The sequence below is a fragment of the Aythya fuligula genome, chromosome 1, assembly GCF_009819795.1.
Source record: "Aythya fuligula isolate bAytFul2 chromosome 1, bAytFul2.pri, whole genome shotgun sequence".
Classification (NCBI taxonomy): Eukaryota; Metazoa; Chordata; class Aves; order Anseriformes; family Anatidae; genus Aythya; species Aythya fuligula.
The window spans coordinates 186083594-186106430 of NC_045559.1; the positions used below are offsets into that span (position 1 = coordinate 186083594).

Below are 22837 nucleotides of genomic sequence, written 5' to 3' on the forward strand. Positions count from 1 at the left end.
CTTCTCCTCACTTATTGTTGAGAGCACATCTTGAATATTCCTGCCAATCCCAAAGCTGGCAGCAGGTATTCTTGGGAAGAGTCCAGCTCTTGGGAAGCTAGTTTCCAACCAGCATCGTATTAGAAGTTTGTCCACCTGAAAGCTTATTAAAAAACAACTTTCATCCCACCACAGCAGTTGAGCTGAGCAGCATGCTAGGAACACATTAAAGATGCTGTGCTAGAGCTGGAATTTCCTGCTTTTGGTTGTTCTTTTATTATTTTTTTTTTTTGCATTTTTTTAAGCACTGCTGCACCAGGTGAGCACATTAAGTACTTGCAGTGCAAAATCAGCTTAATTCCCAGCCTAATCCTACTGCCGCCACACAAAACCAACGGAGGAGCGTTCGTCTCTTGGCTGAAATCCTGTTTGGCCAGGCCTACCATGCCTTAAAAAATTGCGATGCACTTCTCAAAGTCAACAGGCACAGCATAAGAGTTGTTGTGACGTGTAAAGGGACCTCTATTCTGAGCCCAGCACTTGAAGAAGTCTTCCAAGCACACTGCAAAGACCACCCCTCTCTTCCCTCATGCTGCTGAGGATGCAGATTGATGAAAACAGATCTACGGCCAGTTTTCTGCTTATTTTTAGTGTGGAATAATCTCGTCGAGTACAGGAAGAAGTCCAATAGCTGGATATAATGAAACAGAACAAAGACTAGGAAACGCCGTCAGCAAAACGCAGTGTTTCAAGCATTCTTGATAACTAAACTCACAATATTATTAAAACCGTAATTGATGCACTTTGGGGCAATTACATGAAGTGTTCTTATTTCCTTCCTGCTACAGACAGAGCATGAATAAACAATCTGCTTCCAATTGCTCGCAGTCATGGAATTAAAAAAAGCTGAAGAATATGCAAGTCAAATAAGAAACTTTAAAAGGAATGACATTCATTGGTTGAGAAATTTTACGGGTGTGTTTCAAAGGCATGAAAACAGCTAAGTACTTGAGCATAGCACTATTCAAAGATAATATAATCAACATAGCCCTCGCTGATAGAACTGGTGGATTGGCTTTCATATAAATGGTGAAAGAGCAGTAACTTCACTTTCTTTGCTGTTTCTTCTAAGGTTTGCATGTGTTTGCTTCGTAAAAAAAAAACTGGGACTCGAGAAGAAAATGGTGGTTGATTTTCACGCATGGGTTCGATGCTGCCATCTGTTTTACAGCCATGGCTGGGTCCTACACTGCGTTCCGGATTATGGGCATGCTCCTGCCTTCTCCCCACGCCACCACTGTGCCACTGGTTAGGCCCAGGCCCCTGTCAGCTCTCCTTCATGCCGCACAATGCAGCTGTCAGCGTGCCCAGAAGCTCAGTGAGTGGTGGGCCGGCCACAGGGGCCATGTTTTATAGGGCCCACAGCAAAGGCGGGGCAGTGGTGGCCACTGTGGCCTCAGCCAGCCTCTGTGGTGCCCAACACGAGTGGCCCAAAGGCGTCTGTGTTGGGAGCGGCCTGGATGATGCCCTCAGGTGGAAGGAGGAGGAGGGTTGGGGGGCTGAGGGCCCCTTTTCTGGGCCATTTGGCTTGCCAGAGAGAAAGGCTGCCCCTCGGCCACAGGGACTGCCCTGCACCTCCCATCCTGTGCCCTGGGTATATTTTTAACACTGTTTATTAGGTAATTTCATTCTATTCTTTACGGAAAAGAACAGAAGCAAGGTGCATCTTCAGCCCTAATACCCACATGTGCTTTGTGCTCTGACTGAAGAATTTCTTCCTCACATCACATCCAATTTCAATCTCCCCTCTATTGGGTCAAAGCCATTATTCCTTGTTCCATAGCTGCACTCCCTGATAGAGTCTCTCTCCAGCTTTCTTTTAGGCCACTTTTATGGGTTAGGTTAGGTGGCAAAACTGCAGGACCTTACAAATTACAGCCTTACCTACCTTGTCCCACATTATGTTTTCCAGCTCAGGCTCTAGCCTCTGATCAGTGTAACACAGAATCACAGAACCATTGAGGTTGGAAAAGCCCTCCAAGATCATCTGCTCCAACCATCCCCCTACCACCAATGTCACCCACCAAACCATGTCCCCAAGCACCACGTACAGCCTCTCCTTGTACACCCCCAGGGACGGTGACTCCACCACCTCCCTGGGCAACCCGTCCCAGTGCCTGACTGCTCTTTCTGAGAAGAAATGTTTCCTCATTTCCAACCTGAACCTCCCCTGGCACAGCTTGAGGCCATTCCCTCTAGTCCCAACACCTCACGACAGCACCCTTTCCTCTCCTGGGATGTTTATTCCTGACAGGAGACATAGGTCTAGCCCAGTCCGTGTAACTATTTTTGTAGGTGGCAGCTGCAGGTCCCACACCAGGTAAAGGTGTCCCAGCCCCTCCAACAGTGGGGAGCCCCATCTTCCCTTGACCCTCTATCATTGCTTTCTGACTGATGTGGAAAGCGAAGGAGCTAATAAAAATTTTCTTCGTGTTCTGGTGCAAGGTGGGACTGTGCCAAAACACCCAGTAAATCAAGGAGTGCCCCGGTTTGGCCATCACAAGACAGAGCGAAGGCTGGGGGGCAATGGCCTTTGGTGTCTACTCGATGTGGATTCGTCATCTCACAGGAAAGACCACAGCTTTCAGGTGGTCTTTTTCTGGCCAGAGCAAATGAAAGCACCACAAGGCACGTAGACGTGGTGCCACCTAACCCCGAGCACTTGCAAGGGGCAGAAGGGCACAGGCCATGCTCAGGGACACCCCTGCAGACCTCAGAGACATTTTGGGGAAAGAGCTGGGCTCCGAGCAGGCAGGTTGACAGCTCACTGTTCCCCTTCTTTGGAAAGGGAGATGTGCAAGCACCCAGAAATCCCAGCCATGCACCAAAACTGATCTGAGATGAGTCCACGTTATACAGTAATCACCTTGGAACGCACAACAAAAGAAAGATTTTTAAAGATGAGATTGATCAAAGAGGCTGTGAACTCTAATGGAGACTGATTGGCTTGGCACCGTAATGCCAGCACGGAGGCCGGTTCAGCTCAGATCCCCGCCTCTGCCTTTTATCTGCTGTGCACTCAAATGGCCAAAGCCTCTTGCTGAAGCAAGACCCTAAAAATCCTGCTTTTCTTATAAGGGTCCAGGGATGGGGAGTTTGTCTTTGCACCAGCTCACTGTTTCTGCCGAGGTTTTTCCACCTGCCAAGGAGGGCTCTGTGGAAAAATGCTCTCCAGATCTTGAATACCAGGTGAGTTGTGAATACCAGCAGAGTCCTTTTATTGTCAAAAGTCGTATTTAAATGCTTTAAGACTCAGTGTCCTGAGCGCAGCACCAGCAGAGGAGAGCACATAGCCCCTTCCTCTGCCCCACAGGACAGAGCCCTGCCTGCCCCACCATCTCACCACACGGGCCCTGCAGTGCCCGTTAATTAAAGCTATGATGATAAAGCCATAGCTGCCCACCTAATTAAGCCACGGCAGAGAACTCTTCAGCTACTCCACTCCTGCTCCTTCATTTTGCCTTCATACCTTATCACAAAGGTAGCACTTTATAAACATGCAAGGTAGGCAGAGATTAGTGTGCCTTTTATTTGTGCCATCATTACCTTTCCTTTTGGAGCCTCGTATTTATCTGTGCTCTGCTTTTCTAGCTCCTGCTTTTTTTCTTTCCTGATTGGTTTAAGAGTGCATAAAGTGAGATTTAATGCACCTGAAACATTACAATTAGCTGCATTGTGCTAATAACTTAAAGGAAACAGATAAATATTAGCAACTGTCACACTTGGGAAAGTCCCCTGTGCTGCAGAAAGAAGGCCTGCTGGTCAGGGAATGTGGATTTTTTTTTTTCTGACTCCATCCACACAGGATTCAAGGACAGGATAAAACACTAGAAAGTCAGCAAGCAGAAAGCAGTAAATAATGAGGGAGCTGGAGAGGTCTAAGCTCTGTTCTGGCTGCTTCCAGATGTAAATTTTGTTGAGTTATGCGTCTCAGCATCACAGTGACACGTCTGGGACGTGAGGGAAACCCAGGCGGGTAGCACATCTTCAAAAAGCCATCCAGGACTCAAAAGTTATGTATATTACTTTCAACAGGGGAGAGCCTGACAGATAAAAACTTCACACAGAGCAGCAGGAGGGGGAAGGCAACCCTTACCTTCTCCTCTCCTTTATTTGCCTTTATCATGTCCAACCCTCCATGTACTACATTGCACGAGCTTCCCCCAGCACACAGGGGAGCTCATCACTACATAACACGCTCTGAGTGACCAAGCATTTTTGGGGCCAGGGTCCTGGTTAAGTGACAGAGGGAAACTGGAGAAGAAAAGGAGGTCCCTGCTGAAACTCACCCCTGGGCTGACGACTCCACTGCTTCTCATGCTTGGGCCCACGCAGAGCTGCAGCCCTGGAACCCCTTCAGGTCACCTCAGCACATCCCTGCAGGGCGCCACGTGCTGCTGGGGTCATTGAGTTTCATTACCTGTCCCATTGGTGCTAGCAAGAAGAGTTTCCCTATGCTTTCTTTTATTTCTGGCTACAAGAATCAGAAAGATCTTAACCTTCACAACTTTCCTGACCCTAATGCTAGCTTCGTTAAGGCATCTTAAACACTACAAAGTAGCACTTCAGTGGAGGCCAATTACTTCTACAAGAAAAGAGCTTTCTTAACCTTAAAAAATTCCTTATCTTAAGAGACAGACGTATCAAAGAACTGATTTTTCTGCCAAAGTATTATACTCTTCAGCTCCCTTTCTCCCCCAAACATCACTCACATAGCTAGCACGTGAAAACAAAGTAAGCACGTTACTTGAGCAACTCTATGTCAGTGTGCAGGTATTCCCATAAAAATACACATCGTTTCAATAACAATCTATCCAGCCACCCAGCCCAGAGTTGAAATTGGTGATTTAACACAGACCAGCAATATTCCTGAAGTCTAATGGTACAGTTATCCCGGAACAGAAACCCACACCTCAGTACAAGCATTAACTTGGGTTGCTTTGCGTTGGAATATACACATTGTAGGGAAGTCTCAGTTTGCAAACTCAACCGTGCACCAAGATGCCCATCTTGCTAAGACAAAATACTAAGAACTTACTCAAGCTATCCCCAGGAACCCTGTAAAAAAATGAAGAAAGCACCTGACGTACAATTCTGTCTCTTCCGCTGCACTGAATATGTGCCTTCTAAATTCAGCAAACTTTCCACTAATTAAAGAGCTCAAACTGAACATTTTTGAACTGACAACCCCCACAGTCTCCTTGAGTAAGGCAGCACATGCAGCCCCTGCACAGCTTTGATATGCTTTCTCACCAACGTGGCTTGACAAGCTTCCAGCGGGATGACCTCTCAGTCTCTGCCTCAAGCTTTTGCTTTCTCCTCGGATTATCAGAAGATAGCCAATTGTGATGGTGGTTTTTTGCTGGTAAAAAAAAAGCTGCTTGCTGGACTGAGACCACCAACTCATTTCACATAGGTCAGAAAATGAGATGGTAATTTTTTTTGGCTGTTGCCAACAAACTATTTCAGCTACAGACCTAGATGTGAAAGGCTCTGTAATAAATTACCAATCTCCTGAGCCATCCAGTTAACATGCATTAGTTTTTTCACTCAATTATACTCATACTTTAAATGCTTAAGCTCATAAATTTTCTGAAGCTGTAGGAAGTAAAATACCAGAAAATTCAGATTCTTGATGACAGGTCATTTGTTTTCTGTATGCCTCAAAAATATACTGAAGAGTACAGTTGCAGGCATGTAATTAGAGTTAAGACATCACATTCTGGTTTAAAACCAAGTGTCTAAGCAGTCACATACTAGGTATTTCTATTTTACATTTTGCTCCACTATTTCTCAAGTCATGACAAAGCCACCACAAGCTTTTTGACTTTTTCTTAGTGCTGAGTCTTTTGTTCGATTTCTAAAACCAGGAGCAAGTTAGAAGCAATATCCATACAATTGTTGCAATAAAACAAAGCTTCCTTTTATTCCAGTTCTAAAAGTGTTATTATTTTTCAAAGACAAATGTTTTACCGTCAGTTTAAACAGAGACTGGCACTCTGTAAAAGCATTTATTAGGCATGAAAATAGAAGACAAATAACTAGTCATTGACTACATTTCAAAGAATGCTATTAAAGGTATTTCAAAGAAAGTGATTCTTAAAGAGCATTAAGGAAAACAGATTTATTATACCAAGCATTGAACAGCACTGGTAATACTGACTTAAGGGAATGACAGGTCAGACTAATGATACTCTCACGTACTAATGAAATTTCATTAATTAGAGGTGTTGTATATAGTATACTATATTGATAAAAAATGCTATCAGAGTAAGAGCTGTAAACAACTGGGTCAAGAAAGCTACCTGATTTTAAGATGACAGAACATTGTCATATGCAAAAAAAAAGCTGTGGGTATATTTCAGAGGCAAATATCTAGGAATTGGTTAGATTTCCCAATTTTAAACATTCAACAGAATTTGTTGGTTAAGAAACAGTAGCTTAAGTTCAATTTTTTTTGCTTACACTGCAGTTAGGATAAACATGAGTTTATTTGCAGAAGCCTTCAGAAGTTGTCATGGCTGTCCTTCTACTAGATTATACATGCTATGAGAACACAACAGCCTTGAAAAGTTACCTTCTTAAGTAAAACTGATAGTTTCAGGCATAATTTTTTCAGTTTTTATTTCAGCAGCTCTTGGAGCCAATCATCCTTTCTCACACCTACACGCATGCAATATTTATTTCTCAGGCCTGCAGTCATACTACCAGAGGCATACTCTGTACTTCAACATGCCTGATATTTAAACGAACACATTCAAAAATAGTTTCAGAAAAAATCAAAAAAGTAAACCAGCCATCTGATACACTTCACTTCCATTAAGCATATTTGATCATAGCAGGCTTTAAAAACTTGCTCTCCTAGACAGGGCTGGCTGACCACTGTAAAAACAGTGCTTTTATTTCTAAAACAATGGTCACTTGCCCTTAGCACAAAGGTTTGGGTTTCCCAGAGGTTAAAAAAAATAATAATAATCCCTGCCCTCAGTCATCCCAGTGCTAAAACCCACTGCAGATCAACTTACCAAATCCCTGTGCAACACCCAGTTGGCATGCAGGTAGTGAATACCATCCAGGATCTGATATAACAGTGACTTCACCATTCCCCGAGGTAACTGAACTGGTTTCTTGTTTGCTTTAGAAGCCCTGTGAAACTTGATTATATGCTGTAAAGGGGAAAAAGAAATCAAAATAAAGAAAATGTTTGCTTTTTTAAAAAAGAACACTACAGCATTACATAAAAATATTGCCAGCAGTTCCTTACATACATGTCTTAGCTTTTGCAAACGTTCATCACTCATTTTCCCAATTAGAAACATGTATATTAAGTACTAGAAAATTAATACTATGAGGTAAAAGGAACACTATCCCAAGGGAATCTCTCAAAAATTAACTTGTCAAAGCAAATTCCCTTGCAGATCATTGACCTCTAAGGGTTTAGAGGTTCTGGGGGATATATATTCATTTGAGGCTGACATCTTGTATATCACAGCACAGAATTAAAAGTGAATTACCCAACTCCTGTATCATTTTACTTCTACGTTTTCTCCCACTGCCATGACACTGTAACGTTGAATCTCTAATGCCAGAAGAATTCGTGGAAACTGTGATAGGAGTTTTAAATTAAACAAGGAATGAATCTAGGCTTCTGTTTACCATCCCCTTAAGCATCACACCAAAGAGAAGCTGTCGACAGAACAAAGCTACAAGCCTGTCCATTTTAACATCAGCCTCCAAGCCACAGAAAAAAACTGTCATGATTTTGACTGTATACACAAGTAATATTGTCTTGTAGTAACAAGGAAGAGTTCAAGAGAACGTTTTCCTCTAACACTCAAATCCCAGGTGCCACTAGCACTAATGCCATAGCAAAAAGTGTGTCAGTAATGGTAACCATTTCCATGTTTCTGTCTGAGAGAACTTCCAGAAGAAGCTTTTGCACACATTCACGCTCTTGTGATGTTTTACACTTGTGTGATGATTTAAACCGCCCCGTCCACCTTGTCCAAAGGAAACCTGGCACTGCACTCCTACCACATCATCGTCCTACTGAGGAAGGGCCTCTCCATTTCCTACACTCCTAGGAAGTTTCATGTTCCAGCTGCCGGTTCGGTACGTGACTATTCAACCTCCTTCTCCTTTTTACTCCTGCTCTAAGACACTGGGCCCTTTCCCCAGCCTTGCTAGGGAGCTGCTGCAGTAGCTGTGCTCAGCACTGGAGAACTGAGCCCACAGCCAGCTCTGCCAGGCACTGACACAGCATAACCATGCTGCCTAATCGCTCTCAGCCAGGTACAGAGAACAACCAGGAATAGGTACAGCTGAGGAGCTCCCACATTTATACACAAGTGTGCATGCCAACAAAGATGAGAAGTGGGGGCTGTTCTTAAGTTACTGATATATAAGCTAGCATTTCATTAACCGAAGTGCTTCTACGGCAATTTTAGCCAAGTATGAAGCAATGCAGAAATTTAAAAATGTCAACAATGACAGGTCACTACTAGACATATCCTAACACAGAGCCTCACAGCATATTTTGGAATTAAAAAATAATTCACATGTTCCTAAGCTTCTCTAGCTTAACATATAAATATGGGAGGGAGCAGTGAAAAGAATAACATGCTTGGTTTTTCTGCACTTGAAAAACCAAACCACTTCCTCAAAAATTTATTTATTTTTCTAAATCAACCTTTAGAAAATGTCAACATTTCAGCTGTGTGATAACTTCGTTCCAATTTTATGTTGGGAATAAAATCTCAATATAACTAGTAAGAACATCCAAGACATTTAACTCAAATCCAATACCTGAATTCATCCCAATTTCAAATAATACAATTTTCAAAAGGAACTAGTTTTAATTTGATTCATACACCTTAGCTGTCTGTCCAACCTCCATGCAGAGGAGAAACCAACTCATGATTCACAATGCGTGAGTCTTGCACAAACACATACCTCAAGAACTCCATTTTATTTCAAATTGCTTCTGTTGTACCATTTAATCTGAATCATCTTAATATCTTTCAAAGTTAATATTATACTGTTTGTTCCGCTGAAAGTAATGCTCAGAATGCATATCAAATTTAATTCTGGTAAACACAAACACCTTTCTCTTTCAGGAAAGTAGAGGCTACATGGGATTTTGCATTCTTTACAATGCTGCTTTAATTTTTTAAGCATTTTAGATGGATGTTGAGGTTACAAATATGAAGCTAACAGAGGAAAAGGGTACATATCTTAAAACAAATTTATTATGCCTCCAACATGTTTATAATTAAAAGCTGTATCTTGTAATTAGGAATGAACAGCCTTCCTCAAAAAACCATGAATTTCAAAAAATGAGTTGAATAACAAGCTCTTTCCACTGGAACACATGAATGAAATTTCAATTATATTCAGTGGCATTACACTCACTTCATTTATTCACTGATGACATGCAGTGTAAGCAAAGTTCCAGACTACCCTATTCAGCCAATATGTTTGCAATTTTTCAAAGGCAATCCACCTGCATAACCAATTACATTTTCCCCCACACGCTTTATTTTAGCTGTAGTGAAGGGTTATATCTGCATTTAACTAGATTTTTAGCTACTGAGTGCTGAATGCAGATTTTATCTTCTGTAAGAGGTCACAGGTTAACCGTGTTGTGTGCTTGCCTAACATTTTCCATTGCTTTTTCTTTGGTCCTGAAAGAGTTTCCAAAAAACATTCTGGGTGAAAAACTATACTGTCTTTCCTGACCTTGTCTCTTTTCTGTAAATAAAACTATGTCTGTTATCAACAAATAATTCACCTTACCCAGAGGTCATGCTCAGCGTAGTCAAAGAGAAGCCACACCTTCCTGTCAGCATGAGAAAGAAACACTTTTTGCAGAGAAATGACATTTGGATGCTTGAGCTCTCGCAGCAACTGCAAAATAAAGAAAGTCCACAATTATATCCATACATCCAGAGCAGTGGAAGAGCTGAAAGATGAATAATAGTATTTGCTACATATTATACAATACAAATATGGTAAGTTGAAATTTGCAAGACACAAAACACAGCATTTCTTTAAATATTTTTTTGACAGACCCGGTCACTAGTTTAAAACCAAAGCTGAAAGCAAGTCATAACCCCCCTTAGGGCATTCACTTCCCATTTATTTCCTAAAAGTTTAAGGCTCAATAAACCTCGCTGTTATGCAGGATCAAGACAACTCCATAAACAGCCAGCTGTGGCATCTGCCCTTTCCTACAGGCTCTAATCTCTGATAAAGCCATTTTGGGGCATCAATTTTCTCCTGGCTCCCAATTATCTCAGAAAGCCTGCATTTTGGATGCAGTCACTCAAGGCTCGATTGGATGACTCATGTAGAACGTGTCAATGCAGGCAGCTAAATGAAGATGTGCTTCTCAAGACAGAGCCAGCTGCTCTGAAAGGTCAACGCCACCAAGCAAAGAAGGTCCAAACTCCCTCCCACAATGTACACCGGCTTCTGGAAGCGCCAGAACTGTCGGTGGAACAGCTCAGCACTTCAGGAGAAAACCAACCCAGACACACAAGGGCGATAATTTGCTGCTGAGCTCCTGCACTGCAATGACTCACGGCACTACCAGCAGACCCAGCAGCAGCAGAGGGACACAACACAGCTCCGAGCAAGAACTTTTTGGCAGCAGCGAGCCATTAAATCAGCTCAGCAGCTTCAGAAACTGTAGATTTAATCATCACCAAAAGGAAAACACAACGGGCATCGCACAAGAGCTGAATGCAGACTGAATGTATATTTGAGCTCTCCTTTCATCTCACAATTTCACTGTACTGACACGGTTGCTAAAGGAAAAAAACTTTAGAAGTACCTCAGCAAACTATTCTCAAGAGTGGATACCAAGGACAATTCAAACTAGTATTTGAATAGAAAATAGAAAATTAGTATGTTGGGATTGAATCTAATATAAGATACAAAATTATCCCATTGCATAGAGGGAACAAGATAATGAGTTCCTTTCCACTGATACCTTAGTCACACATGCTAACATTTTAGCTGCTACTGAGATAGTAAAAATATGCACGTTTGCATATGCTTGTGTCCTCCTTTTCCATTTCATCTGAGGCAGATTCCCACTCCTACTCACTGACCAGAGGCTTCAGCGTGGTATTTCTTGAGCAAGGAAGAGTACTGAGCTCCACACAGATTTGTCTCAAGTATGAGACAAAACAGAGACAGAGAATTGAGGAGATGAGGAAACATCAGAGATCAGTACAGAAGGCAATAGTTTCAGCATGTTTAACTTACTATCTTCAGTTTTTTTAAGTTATATAGAGGAATTTCAAGCCATGATCTGAAAGAACAAGTGTAGAATTCTGTAAATACCTGTAATTCCTACTATGGATAAGTATAAAAAAAATTAGAAATGCTATTTGCAGTTTTTGTTAACTGCTGGTGGGAGGCATCGGTGGTGTGGTGGGTGCACCCTGGCTAACAGCTAAGCCCCAGAAGAATGGGGGATAATGAGGAAGAGCAGAAGGAAGAAAACTTTTGGGTTAAGATAAAAGCAGTTCAATAAGCAAAGGAATGATGAAAAGAGCAAAGCAAAAGCAACCACTCACCACCTCCCATACGTAGACTGATGCACAGTTTCCCAGCAATGGCTACCTCCCTCAAATCCCTTGTTCCTCATTTTTTACTGTTGAGCATGATGTTACAAGGCATAAAATATCCCTGAGGTCAGTCAGACTCAGCTGTCCCCGCTGTGTCCCCTTCCCAGCCTCTTGCCCACCCTCAGCCTCCTCACTGCTGGGGCAAAGGAAAGAAAGCAAGCCTTGATGGTATCCCAGTGCTGCTCAGCAGTCAACACCCTGTTGTGTTATCAACACTATTTCAGTCACAAATCCAAAACACACCACCACACAGGCTGCTAGGAAGAAATTTACTCCATCTCAGCCAGACTTAGTGCAGCAGAGACCAAAGGTAGAAGCTAGCCTCTTCGTAGGGGATGTTATAAAATCATAGAATCATTTAGGTTAGAAAAGACCTCCAACATCATCAAGTCCACTGCTTAGAGCCCAAAGGACTGCTTGTAGATTCAGTATAAATTCACAGTGCTAGGTCAAATCTATGTCAAACGTTCTGTGACAGTGCAGCAACTACGTGTCCCAAACCAAAATTTCAGCATATTTTCTGTGCTCTGATGACACACCTGTACCAGCGCTCCAATTCCTTATACCCAGATACAGACTGCTTCTCAATAAGAGGAAGACAGAGTCATGGCTCCAAAAAATAAGTGTAACCCTCCCCTCGTTCACCCTTTTCTATCCCATTTCAAGTCCACCCTACTCCCTGGTTCCCTGTGTAGCAGGTATTTCCTACTTTAAAAACCCATTTTCGTCACATCAAACCAAACGTGATATGATGGTTCCTTTTGCATGCCAGTGTTTTAAGTGTTTGGTCAAAGCTAGATGGCCACACGCATCCCAGTGAAGAGGATGGCTAAAATACAGCAGCAAAACCACCGGAATAAGGAAATAATTGCTGCAATGATGACAGATGATCCCTGAGTCACTGTCTTGGAAAGGCTGAAACGCTCCAGGACAGAGGCAACACAGAGCAATAAACACAAATGCTGTCTGCAGGACAGAAAGAGCTCATGCAGATAACACCACGTGGGCTGTAAGCAACACTTCCAGCAGCCTCACCCTCTGAAACCAGGCCTCTCCAGCCCGCACGCCACGCGCCTTTCCTACCAGATGACTCTCCTCGTGTCCAGCAGCTGACAGAGCTCATGGAAGAAAAAGCAGACTGCAGGAAACAGCAGCGAGGTGCTTGCTAAGGACAAAGGCCACTTCTTGGCCTTTGTGACTCTGGTACCTTCTTCTCTACCCTAATTCAGTTCTACAGAACACAAGGAAAAAGAAAAATTGTCCACTTGGCCCTCAGTAAATTACTGTACTTTTAACCTGCATTTCATATGACTTCCACAGCGACAAAGGTTTCCCTTAAATAAGGCAGGGAGACCTAGTTCACCTTCAAGAAGTGCAGATGTGCAACTGATGATGCTGCTGATACCTCTGGTTTGACCTGAGCATCAAAACCCCACATTGCTCCCATCTAGGCTTTCCCTCGTTTTCATAAATATTGCTCGAGACATGGAAAAGAACCAGCATCCCTACATGCCCAAGGCTTGGGCCTGCACTACGATTCTTGTGTCTCCCTTTTCAAATGCAGAAACACTAATTCCACAGCCATGGGGCAGCTGAGGGACAAGTAAAAGTGCCCTGAAACACATGAAATTGTTGAATTGCTTCATGGAGAAGGGCAAACACGGGTAAGACAGAACATCATTAAATAATGAATAGCTACCACACTATTACTGCAAACCTGTTCTTGCTCAGGGACACTACAGTAACTACCTTCACATCCAATACGAGCTGAACTCAGAACACGTCTCCATGAATGTGGAGGTCTCCTTCAGCTGGTGACACTCACACATTTGCAGCACAACTCTTCATTACTACAGACACCTCTCATGAGCCAGGAGACCATGCTGAATGAGTGCATTCTTTCCAGAAGTGAGAATTTCTAGCTTTACTGCAAATGCCATTCCACCTCCACTCGTGATGCTTGCTACTATGCGTGGTAAATTGCTCAGTGTTGCAATGCTGCCACGTCTACCTCAATAAACAAGTACAGCTTCTCTCAAGGCCCTTCTCAGGGCTTGAGGCAGGTCAAGATGAGGCTAGATAAGGTCACTCCTTGCACTCACTGCCTTCCTGTAAGAGCTACACAACACTTTTCCCCTAAAGCAGAGAGCAATGAGAAAGCAGGCTGGACATAAAGCAGCTATGCAATATCAATCGAAACATTCAGTTAAGCAAAAATCACTATTGTGTCATCTTGCCAGTTTGATGGCATAAATTGAAAATCCAATCGTCTCACACCTCAAAAAGGCTCAGTCCCACTAACTGACCAAGCAAATTGTACATTTGTAGTCATGCCACGACTTAAGATAGAAACAGAAAGAAAGGGGGATGGAAGAAAAAGCAGACCATGATTCACCGAGATAGGCAGGCAGACCAGGACAGCACTAAGATTTTGTCATTCTGCAACAGATAAAAAACAGTGGAACAACTGCTAGTATAGATGAGTACAAGCTTACTAAGACATCACCTGAAATACTACACACAATTCCAGCCAATTCAGGGAAGATGTATCCCAACTACAACAGGGCAAAGAAAGCCCAAGCCTACAGGCTCCGTTCTCCTGGCTACAGCAGGACAGGAGACAAACAACCAAAATCTTTATAGCCTGCAAAAAAAAAGACAGAGAAAAAAGAACTCTCTCTAAGAAAACAAAACACCAAAAAAATACTAAGAGTAGCTATTCTAGCAGACAATACTATCACAGGTACATATGAATCTGAAGTCATCAATAATTTTGGCTTAATATTTACAGACTGGAATGAGACTGTCTCCCTACAGAGATTTTTTCTCCTTACAAGCCTAACTTGTACTTTGCTAATTCTGAAGGTGCATTTGGCTTGTCTGAAGAAATAGAATATGACAACTCCAGAAGCATCATCTAATTCTACGTTCCTTAAGTAAATCTTTCTAAAAGTTTACATTGTTATTCTTAGTTTCCTATCAAAAAGGTACCTTTACTCAAGTACTTTAAACTTTCAATTTCAACTCTAAAAAGCAAATTTATTATACAAGTTAAATCCCACATTGACTTAGCTGCTATCCATTAGATTCCAGATCTTATTTTCAATGTAAATACAATTTTCATTTTATACTCTCATAAGTCAGATATTCCACAGTACTAAAAAAGAACAAAACATCCACTGAAAAAACATGCTGTTTTCCTTTCAAAATTGTTCAAATGAAAGCTTACAAAGGCAATGTAACAGAAAAAGTCATAATGCTGTGCACTCTGAATTTATTATGAGGCTGACAATACATTTTTCAAACTACAGTTCTTCAGACTTACAACTGTGAAATTGTTGATTTAGTTTGTCCTTTTGTTTTTCGTTTTTCAAGTCCTAAATTTTTGAGTCGTAAAAAGAAGCCTGACAACACACAATGTCAAGAGAGAAAACGCACAACTCTGATTTAACTTTTGTAGTTTCCAGAAGAAATGAGTCTTACATGATCACACAGACATCAGTATTTATCAGGATCTCAAGTTCAAGAATATTCAAATTATTAGAAGTTACTGAGATACTACTTGAAGGTTCTCTGAAAGTAAGGAGGTGGATGAAGAATCCTGATGACACCAGCACTGTCAAGCTCAGCAGATTTTACACGTCACAGAAACTGTTACAATTCTTAAGGATTACAATTTCTCTCATTTATTCAGTATTTTCATCCCACTTGAACAGAACCAAACCTACTACTATCCTCCTTTTATACAAACTTTTAAGAACGCTGTTTGTATACATACCATACTACTATTAAAGAATTAGAGAGTTTAGTCTGGTCAAATGGAGTCACATTAAACACCTGTATTCCTCAGTACCTCACTGCTTCTCACCACATGGAAGGCTTGCCAAGAAAACCAGTACTTCTAACACGAGGACTGTACTTGCTTAAGTAATTTCTGCATTTTGTCTCGCAGGAGAGTGCCTCTACTGCTAATGTGGAAGGAACAGGACAGCCACCCATACTTAACGTGAGGAACCTGCACCCACAAATTGTTCCCCATTGCATATCACAAAACCACAGCAAAGGCCATCTCACTGCAGCATGGGTCCCTGCTCTGAACATGATCTACTCAAAGCAAGCCTGGGCCGCACGTTATCAGCACTCAGACAAGAAATGTGAGGTGCAGCATCTCTTCCACCCACTGGGACAATCACTTGGTCCTTTACCCGGGAAAATGATGATGAGGTGAATCAAGGAGTCATTAGGTTTCAACTTCTGCCTTGCAAGGTGTCTCCAATGGCTGTGTGCTGCTTCACAGTCCTTACTCTAGTTCACACTGACTCTGGAAAACGCCCTTAAGCCGTTCTTCCATCAGAGGAAGAGGCCTGAGGAAGAGGACCAACCCGTGCAGCAGCCTCCACTGAGGTCAACTCAGTGAAGGCCACCAACTGAATGGCACCTGGGCTCACTTCTCACCCACTTAGGGCACAGGACTTCTGCTTTATCTGTCTGTTTTACCTACAGCTTCCCGTGAGGCACTCTGAGCCACAGCACAACTGAAGGATGGGTCAGTTTGGCTTGCTCACACAACAGAAAACTAACAACACTTAATTTTCCACTGGATCAAGATGAATGAACTTATCCTGCAGCCATATTATTAATAGATCCAACACTAAGAGTATCACCTTTTGTGATAACAGTCTGCATCTGTTTTAACACGAAACCACAAAATCCGAAGGAAATCCAAATGCCTCCAAGGCAGACCGAAAGAATGGAAACAAAGACGCCAGCTAGTCATTGTTCTGCAATTTTCTGTCCCGGATCCATCAGTCTGGAGGCTGTTCTAACTTGTAAAAGCTGGCTGCCGTGCTCTAAAGGCAACAGGCAGGCAGGACAGAGCACAGCACAGCTGAGAGATGTTCGGATGCTGGGGTTGTTCAGCCTGGAGAAGAGAAGGCCGAGGAGACCTTGTTGCAACCTTTCAATTCTTATAAGGGGACTTAAATGGAGAAGGGTTCTTTACTCAGGTAGATAATGATAGGACAAAGGGGGATGGTCTTACACTAAAAGAGGATAGATTTAGACCAGACATTAGGAGGAAATTCTTCCCTCAGAGGATGGTGAGGCCCTGGCACAGGCTGCCCAGAGAAGCTGTGGATGCCCCATCCCTGGAGGTGCTCAAGGCCAGGCTGGATGGGGCTTTGGGCAACCTGGTGTGGCGGGACATGTCCCTACACATGGCAGGGAAGTTGGAGTTTGGTGATTTAATTCTCTTCCAACCCAAGTCATTTTATGATTACTTTAAAGCCTAAGTCTCCTGCACAGGAAACTTCTCAAACCAAAACCATAAGCTTGAAACTACATGAAGCCTGGTTAACTACTCCAGTTTGCTACAGCCTCAAAAAAACATCCTACTTTGTGAACTGTGACATCGTATTTACCATATTATTCCAGGTAGATAATTTTTAAGAACATTCTTCCTTGTAATTAAACTACTGATCTAAGAATTGAGGGATTGGGACTTTGTGCTACACATTTTTATACACATCTTCTCACCATTCTAACCCTCTACTCTCCCATCTAATAAAAATCTAACTCTTGGTATGGTGAGCATGCAGTTTTTATTGCCCGCTTAGTTCTTGAAAGCGAAGGCACATATCATAGAAAGGTTATTAGGAAGCCCAGGCAGCATTCACTTCTATAGAGAACAAGAACAGACAAACATTCAGCTAAAAGGTTCTGGGTGAGGCAGGATTCCCAAACGTTTCACATGGTGGATGAATGGGGGAAGATAAGAAAGGCTATAGCTCTACAACTATCTCAATATTAATCAATTAGCATAATTGTAAAAAAAAAAAAAAAAGTAACAGTTTACATAAAAGCATTACAAAACCCCTCTTATTTAAACAGAATAAGAAATGAGCTAAGTTCATGAACATAGGGTCTAAATTCTCAGGCTGCAACAAGTACTAAAACACAAGAGTTTTATATTCCTGTAGAGGCTGAGCTCATCCCATAACCAAGTCAGCCATTTCACCTCATGTCACTGCCCTGGTTCACAGCTCTTTCCACTGAAGTAGGTCAATTACTTTATTTTTTCTGAAAATTTGACACTGTCACTTATCAGCCTCAGAAAAGTAGGTTGGGGCATTTTTAAACATATAGGTCACTCAACATTCCTGGACTGAAGATAGTCATCATAAAACAAGACAAAATTGATTGTATAGCTGTAAAAACAAGAGTTTCACTTTGATTTTTATCAAACTGCACTCTTGCCAGAAAATCTGACTAAAATGCAAGAACTTAGCTCTTCTGAGAAACTGAAAGCGATACGTATCTCTCACAATGCAAGTCATCTTACCTCTCCTCAATACCACCACACTTGAAAAAAAAAGTACTCATCAGGATGGTCTAGACCACACTGTTAAAAAGTCTGGTATTCAGTCTTGAATTTTAAGTATTACCACAAATAAATTTATTAATTAAATGTACAGATTACATTTTAGGGTACAACACTGCTGATTAACTCAGTAGCATTTTCATATATACACTACTCATATAATCAATATAGACAATATAGGTATTACTCTTCAAGTGGCTAATCTCTATATGAAGTTCCTGATTTTCTTTATGATATTAATTCACAGGAATGGAAAAAAAAAATATATATATATGAATATGATATATGTATATATATATTTGTGTGTATATATATATATATATATTTAGTGGAATTAAAACAAGAGGAACAATGAATTTGGGGGGCAATGTTCCTTCTTACCTTCAAAAAAAGCATCACAAGAACAGTAAGGAAAAAAACTCAAACCCTAGAAGTCCATGGTTAATAATTCAACTGCAGGAGAACTCAGCCACATCAGCAGCTGAAGCCTGGAAGCAAAACTGGAAGCGGAGCCAAGAGCAGCTCAAGGAATGCTGTTGCAGATTACTCTGACTTTCTCTCTCTACACCAGCTTTTGGGCTCCACTCCACTCTCAGCCTGCCTTCCCTGTGCCTTTGGTGCTTTCAGAACATTGCCCTTCTTTCACCTTTACCACTCTCCCACCACGGGCTGAGCTGTACTGCTGTTCTCTTCAAAGGGTGCAATGCTGCAGCTGCAGCAGCTCAGAGCAAGGAGGAAGCTTCCCTGCTTCTCATTCCTCTTTTATCACTACAGGGGACCCTGCTGCCCTAGAGGAATGATTACACAGCAGTCCTCAAGCTATGCAAAGAGGCCAAGTCGTTCCTGACTGTCAGCCAAATTAGTAATTCTCTTTTAATAGATACAAATTGAGTAAGGATCTTTCCCCGAGCAAAGAGAGACACCTCCCTAACAAGCTTCTCCTGCCAGCTTCATGTAGAATAAACTCTTTTAAACTCTTCAGGGAAATCAGTGCAAAAAATACAAATAAAATGTTCTCACAAATCCCTCTGAAATGGTAGCTGACACTTTCCAAAAGCATTTACCCCGAGGAAGTCACAATATTTGGAAAGTTACTGCCAAAATGGCTGGGATATTCCAAATTTAAGGCCCTGTTTTCAGCTCCTTCAGTTCCGTGTGGATGTCTATCTAGCATGGTAAAAAAGGCTCAGCTTTCAAAAACTGCTCAATTACCTTCTCCTGCAGAATATAGTTTCATTTCGTTTTTTCACCTCACTCATTTCAAGGACTAAATTGTTTGAAATCAAAGCCAACTTGAAGTCAACAGTGTCTGAAATCCTGATACGCTCTTCAATCAAACATGAAATTGGAGTAGATCTACTAGTTTTAAATCCTTCAAGACTGTGGGTTTGAAACACTTACTCAAACACATGAGTTATGGTTATTTCCTTTCCTAATTCATCAATTTCAGTTGAAACATTTCAAGATAAATAAATCCAAGCACTGCCACAAAATAAGAATATACAGGAGTTAACCAGAACCTTCTATATACTGGCTTTATCCACTGAGTTTCAGTTTCTGTGCAAACTTGTCACAATCCACAGCTACTTATGTTTTTCTAACAACATGAAATATAAAAATATAAACCTGAATAATCTAGGAAAATGTATGACTAATATTCATGGGTATATTATAGCCCGTGAGGCAATGATGATGCCTGTTTGATTTGAAATCTTCATTTAAACAAAACCCAACAGGTTTTAATCATTCGGAGCTCATAAGAATTGACCTCTTTAGGAAAATAACTGAAGCACTAATGCAAAAGTCAGATTAATTTAAACCACTGACTCTAATCATGTTTTTAAACTGCTGCATTTAATCTGCACTGAGGCAGTCAGTACATTTTAACTTAAATCATTTTTAGACAGCAAGTGTAACAGGTGCAAAATCTTCCATGCCATTTGTACTTATTTTATACCTCCGTAATGAAAATATAGTAGAATAACATGATTCAGCCAACAAAAACAGCATGCACTCAAATCAACACTTTTAATAAATCTGTTTGCTAGTAGAAAGAACTGATGTTACTTACTGCTATTTCTCTGCATGCAGACATAGAAATTCCAGTACCTTCTATTTGCTTTAAAGCATAATCTTTATCATCTTTCCTGTGAAAGAAGAAAAGAAGTTTTTTTAAAAAAAATTGCACTGTGAATTTAAAGTGAGCTCTTTATCACCATTCAGCAGTTTCTAATTCATATTCTTCACCTTATTTTCTTTCAGTTTTTTACTGATTTAATGCCTGGATACAAGCTGAGCACTAAGCCTTACGCTAACCACACCACCCTGCTAGAGGCAAAATATAAATGCGTTCTCACTACTTACATAGCAATTTTGACTTTTTTAAATGTTATAATCATCATTTCTTCCATTCATTTCTTGTGTTACTAAGAAAACAGCACAAACATTTAGTGCATACTAGAATAAAGTTTCTCCAAGTCTAGCTAGGGGTACATCTCCTATAAATGTGGGACCCCGATGAGGCAAAAAACTTCCCCATATTTTAACAAGCTCTTCAGTGGCACAAGAACATTGTCATAGTAGCACCTTTTCTTTCCCCTGGGTCACAAAAAACATCCTAAAACTGTGCTTCTACCAAACTAACCAAACCACCAAGATGAACAACAACAAGGTACTCGTGCAAGCTGACATCCCTAGAGCACTGTTTGTCGGCTTCAGTAACACCTAACACTTAAAAACAAAAACCTCCTGTACTTTAACCTGCTTATACCTTGCATTCATTTATTTAAAATGCAAGGAACCTTTCCTTTTTGCCATCCTCAAAGAGCTCTCTCTAACTTAGGACACACAGTGCTTGTCCTTCTGGTTTTTGGGCTGGCATCCCCAGCACTCCTGAAGGACACAGCACTTAACAGCATCGCCTTCAATACTTGGAGCATACAAACAGACCCAAATCCTTGGGTTATATAAGAACCCTCATTAATTTTTAAGGAATTCTGCTTCAAGCTTTCATAGCTGCAAGGAAAATCCCTGCAAAAACAGAGAGCACAAACACCCAAAAGAAAAAAAAAGCCCTAGAGTTAAGCATTTAAAGCACATGCACTTGTTTACTCCAGCTCTCTCTAAAATTTGTAAGGCTTTGAATTGCTGTCTTGCAACATGAAACGCTCTCCACTATTCATCACTACGTATTTAATCCCTCAAATTATCAGGTCCCGTCCAAGAGATTTTGCATGGGGTTCAAAGACAGCCCACTGCTAGCAATAACTGTTCCAAACAGAAGAGGGGAAGAAGTAGGAGATTAATGGGCAAAACACAAACACAGCTAATGGGGAGGAAACGTGGAATGAAACTGCGAGTGGGCGAGAGCAGATTTCAGTAAGAGGGCAATTACACAGAATCAGCAAGATGAAATCCAAGAGGGGGAATAGAAGATCTGAAACAAACAGGGGGAAAAAAAGAGTAAGGAGGACAAAGACAGGAGACATTAAAAAGCTTCCATTTTATAAAAATAAAACTTAAAAAGCCCTGATTTGGAGAAGAAAGAGAGCCAATACTGAGCACAAACTCATTCATATGTGACCAGAGGAGGTGTGAGTAGGGAATAATTCCCTGTTCTTCACCTTACAGGAAAACTAGCTGCATGAAGCCTGAAAACAAGAAATTGTTATTAAGCACATCATTGAACTGTACCTAACGATGACACTGTTGTAAGGATCAAAAGCATAAGTGGAGTTGAAATGAAGTTACACACATTTATGGTGGATTGGTGAGACAATTTTTTATCTGGAAAGATTTTTTCTTTTTCTTTACCCTGTCTTTTTCTACCTCCCTTCACTGGCAACAGCTCACAACCATTATCAGATATAAATATGAAGCAAAATGGACTGGACAGGAGGTTATTCTCATTGCCCTATTTGTTTATAGGCTCGGTTTCAAGGTATTTGAGCAGATCCCCACCCCGTGAGCAGCACTGCCACGCCACTGCTGCCATTACAAGCGCTCCCAGCATCAGATCGTGGAGCAAAATTGGTGTGACCAGAGGCTACTCAGTGACCTGCCTGCTCGCCTGTTCCCATTTTGTGGGGTTTGAAGAACTCAGCACAGAGAGAAGTGCTGCCACACGACTGCCATCATCACGAGCATTTCAGGTAGCACTGACTGCAGTTCAGGCCGCCTCCCGTTTACGAGTGTGAAATTCTATTTTTAGCCAATCCAATTCTTGCCAAATTAGAAGTCGGATTCAAATTTTCCATCACAGATGGCAGACTTTCTCTGGGAATTCTTTGAAAAAGAGACTTCAGCTGTTTCCTAGAACAAAACTGGAAGCAAACACTCATTTGCGCATGTTGAGCCTTTTACAACCATCACTTTAACACGGAAATTTGCCGTGGGGTTAAGAACAAACCACTTTTCTCCTTACAAGAGGATACTCACAGTGGATGAAAAAAAAAAGTTAGTGAGGAAAATTAACTCTTAACATGGAAAGGCAGCTGCAGATCTGAGATCCAGAGATCCTGTGTCCAGCCACGCTCTGCCCTGACAGCCACCTGGAGTTAACCACTTGCTAATTTGCTCTTCCCACATGCCAGTTTGCTGCGCTCCTGTACTCACAGCAAGCGGTCTCTGCCCTGTTCTCCACCTACTCATCCACTGTAGAGGAAACATAACCACAGGATAAAGAAAAAGGAACTAAAGTTTAGGGGTAAGGCACATTTTAATCATCGCACTCTCCTCCAGAACCTGAAAAAACAACCAGGCTTAGGACTTGAGTTCTCTAGCT

At 41.6% G+C, this 22837-nt stretch overlaps 1 protein-coding gene across 4 annotated transcripts in view; it reads right to left on the reverse strand.

Annotated features, from left to right (window-relative positions):
- The window catches only part of CDK8 (cyclin dependent kinase 8), a 72930-nt gene that overhangs the window by 35566 nt on the left and 14527 nt on the right, over nucleotides 1-22837 (reverse strand). For 3 of the 4 annotated variants that reach the window (XM_032202332.1, XM_032202322.1, XM_032202313.1), the window contains exons 2-4: nucleotides 20126-20201; nucleotides 9835-9945; nucleotides 7065-7205 (exon numbers count right to left, since the gene is read on the reverse strand). In XM_032202332.1, the coding sequence (XP_032058223.1) occupies nucleotides 7065-7205; nucleotides 9835-9945; nucleotides 20126-20201 (328 nt within the window). Of the gene's footprint in view, nucleotides 1-7064; nucleotides 7206-9834; nucleotides 9946-20125; nucleotides 20202-22837 lie in introns of those variants that run through there. The other variant, XM_032202341.1, reaches the window with a different exon arrangement.